This window comes from Haliaeetus leucocephalus, unplaced genomic scaffold (assembly GCF_000737465.1).
Source record: "Haliaeetus leucocephalus isolate CR32 unplaced genomic scaffold, Haliaeetus_leucocephalus-4.0 Scaffold218, whole genome shotgun sequence".
NCBI classification, from domain to species: domain Eukaryota; kingdom Metazoa; phylum Chordata; class Aves; order Accipitriformes; family Accipitridae; genus Haliaeetus; species Haliaeetus leucocephalus.
In genome coordinates, this window is record NW_010972654.1 from 62513 (window position 1) to 73999 (window position 11487).

The window sequence follows — 11487 nt, forward strand, 5'->3', positions numbered from 1 at the left end:
GTAAACCAAAAAGGTGCCTCCCATATTTGATTCATTATTAGATACAAAGAAAAGATAACTGTACCTGAGAAATAATTGGGTTTTGAACAGTTTTTCCAGTTAATGCGTATGTGCGCCGTGTCTGTGTGTATTTTTCTTTCCTGGACCGCACCGAAGTATTGAATTTTCTATTTTTCATTCTTCCCTTCTGAAAGTGGAATTTTTTTGTCTGCTGAAAATATTTCCTGAGCATAACATAAAAAGACTCTTACTTTAGTTCTTTGTTTTAAGCATCTTGGCAATTTAATAATTTTATTAGAAACATACTGTGATAAGGTTGCCTGATACCACATGACTTTAATGGGCAAATTGTGCCATAGGAGTCTAATGCTGAACACATTTCCACTCACTAACCACGAAGAGTACTGCCTATGGTGCTTAGAGGCATCATAAACAAGTTACTTTCTCATTCCCCTTTGACAGTCAGTGATTATATGGAATTAAATAGTATTTCTATGATCATTTTTTGGTTTTGAAGGTCCCCAGGATTTTGGGCATGAATTTTCCCATCTTCTTGTCTTTGGCATCTGTGTCATATTCCTCTTCACTTGGACTTGTATGTTCATCCTTTTTGCAGAAGACCTCAAATCTACTGTAGACTCGCTTCTCCTTCCGCATATTCTCCATTTTTTTCAGAAGGGTATCTCTATCCTCTGATGGTTGCCGCTGAAGATTTCGTTTCTGGCTCCCAAAACTCTCTGACCTGTGGATGTTACAGCTTTTCTCCTTCTCGCCTTTCCTTTCCAAGCTTGTAGTTGACTTAGAAAGATCAGGATTACTAGTGGATGGTAGTTGCTTGGCCAGTTCAGCTCTGTTCTTCTGACTGTTTGCAGAGATTTGTTCCAAAATCACCTTGGTATCATCACGGAGGTTGCTGCTGTACAGGATGTTAGCTGTGGATGAAGGAAATCTCCCCTGTGTTAGCTGGCTGCTTTTGGGGGGAAGTGGTGTTGCAAATTTAGGCATTTTTTCTTCCTCCATCATTTCCTGACAGTCCCCTATGGAAGATCGTTTGAGAACCACAGCCTGCTTGTCAGATTTTCCACTCTCAGAAGTGGATTCCTCCTCCAATTTCTTTTCACCTTTTGGGTTCAAAAGCTGCTTCAGCCGTAGTGACCCTTTTCTTAAAAATTCCATTGGATTTTGTTCTTGTTTTGAACAGTCTTCCTCAGATTTATTGAGAGAGCTGTCAGATCCTTGACTTCTAGATAAGTTTTCAAGAACTGATGTGGTACTTGTCCTGATCTGTGGTTTCTTCAGTTCTGTATTGACTAATTTTTGAGAGTCTTCTTTGAATGTCACTCTTTCCTTCTTCTCTGGAAGAGTCAATTTCTGAGTGTCTCCTACAAAGATAAGACTCTCCTTCTCCGGAAGAGCAGGTTTATTCTCTATGGGGTAAAACCGAGATGATAATTTGTCCACCTTAGTGCTAATGTGTGCCAGGGGATCTTTACTCAGTGTGTCAACAAGCTGGGGGGTTGATGAGGCCATTCCAAATGGTCTGTCAGCCTCTCCATGCACTTTGTAAGTACTGCAGGAGTCTTTGGAGTCTAGTATCCTACTCTCCAGAATCTTATATTGCACAGATTTGGTACATTTCTTCTCTGTGTTCTGTGATTCTTCCTGTAGATAACTGGAAACAGCTTTGGTATGCGTGACTGCAGCTCGCTCTGTGTCTTTGCCCACAGCTTTATACTTCTCTAAAAGTTCTGCCACTTTAGATGAGGCAGCTGTCTTTATAGTTTCATTGTCTTTTGTCAACTCACTGGACATCTGTTCTTTTTGGATCATCTGAACCTTTTCTATTGCGGTGTTAGGCTGATCTAGCTTGGCAGCACTGAAAATCAGAGAGGACCTGAGTCTTGAGCTCCTCTGGATCAAAGGATTTATTCTGGACCTAAAAGCATCTTGTTTCATTATAGGGGTTTCTTCACCTACTCTATCAGGATCTGCAAATTCTTTGGCACTTTCAATTCCCAGTGACTTGCTATTAAAAGACATAGGGGATTTGAATGCTGGGATGAGGTCAGTGGGGTGCTTTGTGAGGGTATCCCCAAGAACATCATTATATGCCTCTGATTCCATAGGCATTGGAAGACCTTCTTCTGGTTCGGACTGGTATGCACTAAGGTATGAAGAAATCCTCCAGTTACGTAAACCTGTTCTATTTTCCTGTGTGTTCTTGTCTTCATCTTGGTCCTCATCTTTGTCTTGCAGGAACAGGCGTTGTTCCAGACTTTGCTTCTGTGTAGGAGATGTCTGGCAAATAAATTTCTGTCCTATATTCTGCCTTCTTAACATCATTCCCATTGGGCCATTGCCCGCAGGATTCAGCTGATCAGAGCCATGTCTCACTTCCCTGGAAGAATTTGAAGGTACATAATCCAGCCTTAAGGGGAAACCCTCCTGTGGAAAACTGGATTCAAGTTCAGGGTATCTGGGTCCCTCTCCATAGTCTTCCAGTTCATTGAATCCTGGCCTACCACCTCGGATTCTCTCAAAGAGTCCCTGAGGTCTGCCAGAAAGATGGGGATGTTCAAACTGATACTGGTAGAACTGATCCTTCTGAAAATGACTAGACTGGATTTTAAATTCATCCATATTGTTCATGAACATCTGCCTGGCATACTGTTTAGAAGAAGCAAAATTTTCAAATGTTCCTTCTGCAAAACTGTGTCTCTTAAAAGCATCCAACTCCAACTGCTTGGAACGGAGAAAACCCCTGACAGGATCCATCTGAGCATTCTCCATTTCTACCTTTTTATACATTCGCATGGCTGACCCCTCGACAGTATGGCGCAACATGTCATCCCGCCTGAAATTTGACAGGAAGTACCTGTCAGGATCAATTCTGTCCATAAAGGAGGGAAAAAGATTGTCATCCCTCTGGAACATCAGGGGTGCTTTTTTGGGAAAGAAAGGCATGTTACTGCCAAACGGAGTCATGGCAAATGTGTTCTCTGCCTTTGCCAAGACATTGGCTGGAGGAACAAGAGGTTCTGACTGTGCAAACAAAATTCGGAATTCTTCATCAAAGCTGGCCACCAGCTCGCCCTGAAAGATGTGTGCAATGCTTCTGTGAATCTTCTCAAAAGACCACATAAAACTACAAAGAGAAACAGAAGTAATGATAGTGCATTAGCATCAAGTAACTCGATTGTACCACTTTACATTAAACCATTTGCTTGCCTGAAGAAAACTATCCTGATGTTATTTACTGCTCAGGCAACCATTCGTTACACACTATTGTTTCCAAGCCTCATAGTTATGAATTGATTTGGCATCACATCTTTGCATAGGATTTTACAAGGCAATAAATGACTTCTGTTCTAAAAAAGCCAGTCAGTTGTAACAACAGCAAGAGAGTGAGCTGATGATAATCCTTATATGAAGTAGATCTTCCTGCAATTACTTTGGGTTGTAATTGGGTTTTACAACTCAAATGTTGTGCCCACCTTTGAAAAGAGCAAAAGGATCAGCTAGGAACTACAGCAAGTCAGCCTTACCTCAGTGAGGGAAAGCTGTGGAGCAAATCTTCCTGGCAGCCATTTCCAGGCACAGGAATAACAGAAAGACAACTGGGATCAGACTGCAGGGATTTACCAAGGCAAACCATGCCTGACCCAATCTGATTGCCTTCTACAAAGAGAAGGCTGGCTGCGTGGACAAGGGGACAGCCGAAGATGAGGTTTTTCTTGACTTTAGCAAGGGTTTCCACATGGTCTTTACATAAGTATCTTTGTAGCCAAATTGGAACACTGCAGACTGAACAAGTGTGCCACACAGTAAATGGGAAACTGTTTGGATTGTCAGGCTTACCTGGTGGTGGTCAGTGACTTGAAGTCTGACTGGTGGACAGTGAACAGGTGGTGTTCCCTGGGGGTCAGGGCTTGGGGAAATAGTCTTTAACCCTGTCATTAATGACCTGGACAACAGGATGACACCAGATTGGGAGGATGGCATAGTTGATGTGCCAATCAGGGGGACCTCAACAGGCTGGGGAAATGTGCTCACAGGAACCTCATGAAATTCAGCAAAGGCAAATGCAGAATCTTGCAGCTGGGATGGAACAACCCCATACACCAATACAGGCTGAGGATGACTATCTAGAAAGCAGCTTGGCTGACAACGACTTGGGGGTTCTGGCAAACAACAAGATGAAAAAAGACAGCAGCATCTTTGCAGCAATGGTGGCTCAACACGTACAGGGATGCAGTAGTAGAAGTGCAGCCAACAGGTCAATGGAAGTGATTATTCCCCCCTAGTCAGCACTTGTGAGACTGTATCTGGAGTACTGAGCCCAGTTTTCACAGAATCACAGAATGGTTGATATTGGAAGGGACCTCTGGCAGTCCAACCCCCCCCTCCCCCCATCACGCAAGGCAACCTAGAGCCAGTTGTCCAGGTGGTTTTTTAATACTTCTAAAGAAAGAGACTCCACAAGGTCCCTGGGCAACCTATTCCAGTGCTCAATCATCTGCACAGTAAGAAAGTGTTTCCTTATGTTCAAGTGGAACTTCCTGCGTTTCAGTTTGTGCCCATTGCTTCTGGTCCTGCCACTGGGCACCAATGACCAACCCTAATCCAACAGTTCCCTTCAAAGCAGAACAGTTAAAGAAACCAAGGAGTAGGCATTTACATTTCAAGAGCAAGTTACTTGTATGGAATTACCCATGCCTTTATTGTTAACAACTATACTATACCCATGTTATGCCCGAGTATCTCAATCAAGGGGTGTATGTTATTGTGTCTCATTTTCTATTGTTAGACCAAAGTATATCTTATATCCTTGCTCGTAACCAAAATCTACTCCAGTCTGTCAAAGTCACTGGAATAGGTTGCCCAGGGAACTTGTGGAGTTTCTCTCCTTAGAGATACTCAAAAACCATCTGGACACAGTCCTGGGCAACTGGCTCTAGGTGGCCCTGCTTGAGCAGGGGTGCGTGTAATGAGTGCTGGAGGTGACTTATTGGTATGTGTCCCCCACTTCTTAAGTGGAGGTAAACCTCCAGGGTGGAATCCAGTGGATATGCAAGGAATCTGTTCCATAATAATTCCCTAAGCAACATAACCTGCAACCTTAGATGTTAGCAACACCAGGGGAGCTTGGTGTGCTGACCCTAAGAGAAGCAACACAGAGGGTCAAGCGGAGTGGAGATGCCACGGCCAGGCTCTGTGATACCATCCCGGGGACAGGGAACTGCAAGGATAGGAACAAGAACAGTAGGTCCCTGCATTGAATCCACTGAAGCAAGGAGGTGAAATAACGGGGGTTCTGTCAATGCTACTGTCTTACTTCTGATTTATATCGTAAGTGCCCAGTTCTGGAGTAGTGACATGCTAAATCATGTTCTCTGGGTGAACTTTGCTCATTATAATACCAAAACACACCCCCATCCCAAAAGCTACCTGCCTTCAAAGTGTGACCACCCCTCACTGAGCATGTGCTCTGAATTTTCTCCAGCATAAACCTTTAAAAGTAAAGCAATAAGATTTTACACCAATCATAATAAAGGTATGTATGACTAGAGTCACTCAAGCTCCACCTAAAAATAAGAAAATATAAAACAGCTTAAGAGAGGAGGAATGTTAGGGAAAACACCATCATAGACAAGTTGGGAAGACATCGCTGACTTCTGGGATCAGTCGATGGGCCGAACTTCTCTTCCCTGCCATAGGGATGCCTATTGGGTAAGATTCGAACCCTCAGTTATACTGAGTGATTCCCCAGGAAACTTAGAAGTCTCTATAGAGTTTTTTCCATAATTTAGTGTGCTTGTAGTCGAGTGTATTATTATTTGCACGTGCTTTGCAGACAGTGTACTTATCACCGGCAATCCAAAAGAACCTGTACTCCTGTCGCTTTAATAAACTGTATTAATCTAGCTGTGATAGTTCATTGAACGCAACCAAACTCCCTAAGTCTGGCAATTCTAGTCCACTAAATGTGGCTAAATTGAAAGTACAGGGCACTATTAGTGCATCCGTAATCGCGATAGTTCAATATATTGAACGTGACCAGACTTACAGCGCTGAATTGGACATCACTCAGAATTTAAACCTAGCCACCCCCAGCCCCTCTGACATCTGAGGATAAGCTGGAATGCAAGGGGATTTATTTTCTGCCAAACTTCTTTACGCTTTAATGCAACAGGGGGGTTGGACAAGACAGCTGCCAGAGGTCCCTTCCAACCTCAACCATTCTGTGATTCTGTACAGGAAGGAGGAAGATGTTCAGTGTTATGGTGTTTGTCTGCCCAAGTAAAGCTCTGCTTTCCTGGGAATGGCTAGATATCTGCCTGCCGATGGGAAGTAGTGAACGGATTCCTTATTTTGCTTTGCTTGCATGTGCAGGTTTGCTTTAGCTATTAAACTGTCTTTATTGCAGCCCATGAGTTTTCTCACATTTGCCCTTCCAATTGTCTCCCACATCCTGCTGGGAGCAGTGACCAAACATCTGTGTGGGGCTTAGCTGCCTACTGGGGTTAATCCACACCACCTTATAATTACTGTATCTTTTTTACAGATCGTTTAGACTCTTGATGTGAAGGAAGCTTGGCTTTTGGTGTATGGGCTTGAGGGCTTGTTTAATTGGTGTATCTACCTCAGTTGCAAAATAGCGTATTTTTCCTGAAAATTGCTGCTTAGTATCCTTCAGTGATAAAAACTTTTGCCACTGACGTTCATTTGGAAGTGCCAAAGCACCGCTTTACCAATTAACCAGCCTCTTTCTCACTGAGACTGGAATATGTAACATTGCAGGGCTTCTCACCTGTAGTTGCCACTCAGCACCACCATGCAGTCCACCAAGAGGAATTTCTCTTTCACATGGCCTTTGAAGGACATCCCTGTGCGGCAGTAGTAGGTTGGACCAGAAACTGTCCTCACCCTTAGGAACTGCAAACCAGACAAGGCACTGACTCAGTTGGAAGCTGTTACTTCCCTCCACCTGCCCCTCCTTCTTCCCCTTTCTCTTTTAATTTCCATCCGGCCACCATTTTTATACTTCAACTCCAGTGATTCTGTCTGCATACACAATGGATAGATAAACCCATTTATTAGCATGTCCCCAGCCTTCAGCCCTGTATTGTTGTGCCAGCTCTCCTAGCTTTCTTCACACTCATCTTTCCCTAGGCTCTGACCCATTTTCCCCTTTCTCAGGTTTTTACTGTGGTAACAGCCCTCTGCTTCCCAGGACACAGCCCCCTCAGGATGTGAATTAGGAGCAGGGCAGGTCTTTGGTTTGCTCACCTCCACATAGTTAAGATTGACTCTGCATTTAGCAGCTGTATCGAGAAAAAGTTGAGAGTTCATTTCATCCAGCAAGATGTACACAGGCACTCTGCGAGCAGCAGCATCCAACACCTCGAAAAGCAGATCCACATCAGTGAAAATGTCCATCACTATGGCTACCACCTAGGAAAAAAACACAAGAAAGACGTCAGCGATCTGTGCCTGCTCCTGCCCCGACTGATCATGTTACCCAGCACCTCACATTCCAAAGCTGCACTGCTGCACCATCTCCATTTCAACTTCCTTTTTAAGCAGGGACCTTCCCATTTAAAGGTTCCTTTAAACATTGTGGGCCTCAGAACCGGAAACAGAATTGCTATCTAAGGCACATATTCTGTATATGAGGGTGAGAAGTGAGGGTAAAATGTCACTGCCACTGAGCATTCCCTTACTTATTCATCCAATGATAGCAGGGTTTTTTTTTGGTCACATAACCCCACTGGAAGGCTGTATTGAGCTGCTTGGCCACTACTTGCTCGCCCCTTCCAACACACCCATACCATTTTTAGATACCTTCCTGGCCAACGTTTAGTCAGCCACTATATAGCTGCATCTATACGCTGATAATATGGGAAGTAGCTTCAAAGCTCTATCTCCCTCTCCTTCCCAACTCTTATTTTATCAGTGAGTATAAAATACCTGATGGAAGGGTGTAAGGAAGATGGAGCCAAACTCTTCTCAGTGGTACCCAGTGAAAGGACAAGTCACAAGACACAAATTGAAATATAGGAAATTCCAGTTAAACATAAGAAAAACCTCTTTTACTGTAAGGGTGATTGAACACTGGAACAGGTTGCCCAGAAAGGTTGTGGAGTCTCCATCCCTGAAGATACTCAAGGACATGTCCTAAGTAACCCTCTCTAATCAACCATGCTTTGAGCAGGGGGGCTGGACTAGACCTTCTCCAGAGGTCCCCTTCAACCTCAACAATTCTGTGAACTCTTGGTATATTTTAGCATGGCTTTACACACTTTTCCATGAGATCAGAGAGCAGAGAGTAACAGTTAGAATCATCCTTCCCCTCTGTCAGGTCCTGGGAGCAAAGTAAGGGAATTAGTAGAGGAACAGATGCATTCTGATTCATCTTTTGCACACATATAATTTTATCTCTGCTCTAGCTGGGCTCTTCACTGTCTCACCTGTTGAGCTGCTCGAATCATTCTGCGAGCCTCCTCCTTAATGCTGGGATTGTCAGGGGGTGGTGGTTGCACAAGAGTTGTCACCTCTGTTCCCCTGAACCCAAAGACCATTGGCCAGCCCAGGTCAAGCTCAGGAACAGCAAGGTCTGAGTTCATGGGCCAGTAAGTCCCAGAAGATCCATCCATGTCATTGTCACCTGTGGTGTCTGTGCTACCTTCCTGGTTGGCGTACTGGGGTTTCTGGAGATTCTGTATGATGTGATCCACCTCTGAGTTGCAAAGAAAATCAGGGGCTGCTTCATCTGCCAGGAAGCGTTGGTAACTCTCTTTGCCCTCTTCAGTAAGCACATCAAGAGCTAAGCGGTAATACTCCTTGTAATGGGGGGGAAGATAGTTAGGGTCAAGGGGATTGTCCCCCTGTGAGGAGCTTTGAGATCGACGAGCCATGAGGGGAGGGAGAGCTGCAAGAAAAGAATAACCAACAGTGAGAGCAGTTTCACTCCAGTGACACATCCATCTTCATAAATGGTGAGAGCTGGGAGTTCATGATGGCAAAATCAAAAAGGAAGAGATTCAAAGCACACAGACTAATGTTGGAGAAAGTTCATTCCAAATGGATGGGGAGCCTTAAATTAGGCAAAGGCAGTAATCACTTAAGCATTACTTTAACATAGTTAAATGGTTTGGGGCAAAATAAGGAACAAATTGAATCAGGCAGCAGTGTGATGAACAAGGATGATGCATCTAACCGAATGCCCAACTTTCTTTTTTAGGCTGCCGATTGCTAAGCTTAAATTTATCTTTTGTTTTAAAGCTACCTTTTTTGTGGGGTTTTTTTCTCCTCTAAAGAATAATGCTGCTGGTTATTATCTGGGCTCCATTAAAACTCATTTCCAAATGCTACAAAAAATTATTAACTGTGTGTAATATGGCATTAACCAAAAAGTATATGCATGTATACAAATGCACCCTCTGAATCCTTATAAATTGAGTGTTATAATCACCTCAGCGTATGAATAGAAGCAGGGTATGAGTGGAACGTAGGCAAGTATAAGGGTATCCTGCTCTTGTAACATGGTCAGAAGTCAGACAAGCCTTCACGAGATCCATGAAGAAATAAAAAACAAGGGACATGATTGCTTCTTCAATCTCTTGATATTAGGAAAAATCTGAGCTGAAGGGGCTTGTATTCAATATTTGACAATTGTCTGTAGGGAACCTATTATTTGAGACTAAAGACAAATTTTATTTTAACCAATTTTTGGAAAAAAAGGTTGTCGTGCCAGAAATACAACTCAATAAATAATATCCTACTGATTTGCAAAGACCTCCATAGCACTTTGGCTTCTGACCCTCAGTTAATGTCAATGCTCAGACATACTCTTCCTGGGGCCCCAGCATTGACATGCCAACAGAGGCTTCCTCATAATCAGAAAAAGAGCATGGCTGTCCTTGACCACTCATGCAAAGTTACAGTAATAGTGTAAATACAGTAAAGTGTGAGTATAGAGGCTGAAAGTGGATGCTATTGTCATTGCCATCCAACACTTCTGCTCCCAAAATGGAAGGGATTGCCATGGATGTGGGAGGAAGAAAAAAAGACTTCAGGCCCGTACTATCACTCTCATTAATAGCTGTCAGTATAAAGCCAGAATAGTTTCAAGATAAAGCCTAGAGTGGACTTTCTTATCTGACTACCTGCATAGCACTGATAAGTGCTATGTTACTCCTGCCTCAAACTCCCACACGTTACTCCCGCTTAAGACTATAACTCCTAGTAGAGCTGCCTGATACAATAGGAAGAAATATGGTCTTAATATAAAGATAGCACCTGAATCTAACAGGTCCCCGTGCAAAGTATTCCAACAGATAGTTGTCTTTACAGCATACACATGTAGCCTTACTTGTAGTCGAATTGTCTAGATTTATCTTCCCACTCTAATATCTCATTCTATCTTTTTTCTCTTAAAATAAAAAGCAGTCCACTATATACCTCCATTTTGGCGTGCTCAGGTCACCTATTTACCTGCTCTTAACTATTTTAGTAGTCTTTAGCCTTTCATTTTAAGGAAATGCTCCCAGCGTTCCATTCATTCTTGGATATGAGACCAACATATTCAGGTATAACCCGCAAAGGGGATGAAAGGTCATGCAGACAGCAAACTGCTCATAATGCTAGCTTGCTCAGAACAGTAATGATGAGAGCCAACTACAGAAACAAACAAAGCAGCAGCAGCAGAACCTCATTATACTGCCTGGACAATCAAAATGGCAGAGGGAATATAATGGTGATGAAGTGGTGAAGCAACCTTAATTTTGTATTTTATTGACTAATATGATTATTTCAATACTGTTATAAATCAAGGAGAAGATGGACCTTTAAAGGAAAAGTGTCAGCTAATGCTAAGCATTATTAGGTGAGGAATAGAGAACATAATACCACTACACAGGTTCAGAGGGAACTCACAACCTGAGTGTGCTGTGACTATGAAAGTCTCATTCCTCACATCTTGAAAAAGGCTACTATAAATCTGAACTATGACTCTTTAGTCTAGAGAAGACATTTACAAAATATGACCAGGGACAGCTGTCCATTTTCTACTCCAGTAGAAGAACTAAAAGGGCATAAAATAAAACTAGCAGGTAGTGGGTTCAAATTGAACACCAGGAAACACTTCTTCTCAATTGTACCTGCTCTGCAGAACTCCTTCCCACAGGATGTTTTAGGATGGTTCGAGAAAGAATGTACAAAGAGGACAGGTGCGCAATACTTTGTCAGAACACTTTTCGACCATCCCACAATTTGTGGCTGGAAAGGTAGGTCAGGAAACATAGGGGGGAGGCTACGTGGGGTAGCTTTTACAATAGGAGAAGTCACCGAGGATCCGTGGCAGCCAACGTATTCCCGAATAAGCAGGAAAAATAGTACCAGCAAAGAAACAAATTTGATGCAAAAGCAGAACGATCCTGGTGGTTTTCTCGAAGCCACTGGCCCCAGGGAGAAAACAAATGCGGA

The 11487-nt window shown here is 43.1% G+C and overlaps 1 protein-coding gene across 1 annotated transcript; it reads right to left on the reverse strand.

Moving 5' to 3' along the window:
• Positions 1-427: 427 nt before the first annotated feature.
• On the reverse strand, positions 428-8918 carry FAM83H (family with sequence similarity 83, member H). Its single transcript, XM_010566768.1, has 4 exons — positions 8472-8918; positions 7291-7455; positions 6812-6936; positions 428-3145 (listed from the first exon to the last, which is right to left on the reverse strand). Exons 1-4 carry the CDS (start codon positions 8916-8918, stop codon positions 499-501), a joined length of 3384 nt encoding a protein of 1127 aa, XP_010565070.1. The 3' UTR covers positions 428-498.
• Between the last annotated feature and the right edge of the window lie 2569 nt (positions 8919-11487).

Bases quoted from the DNA above. Each gene is read 5' to 3' on its own strand.
- FAM83H (XM_010566768.1), bottom strand. From the start codon at position 8,918: ATGGCTCGTCGATCTCAAAGCTCCTCACAGGGGGACAATCCCCTTGAC. The intron at 7,456-8,471 runs GTGAGACAGTGA...TTTTTTTCCTAG, and splicing joins TGATTCGAGCAGCTCAACAG to GTGGTAGCCATAGTGATGGA. The intron at 3,146-6,811 runs GTGAGAAGCCCT...TTCTCTTTGTAG, and splicing joins GTGCTGAGTGGCAACTACAG to TTTTATGTGGTCTTTTGAGA.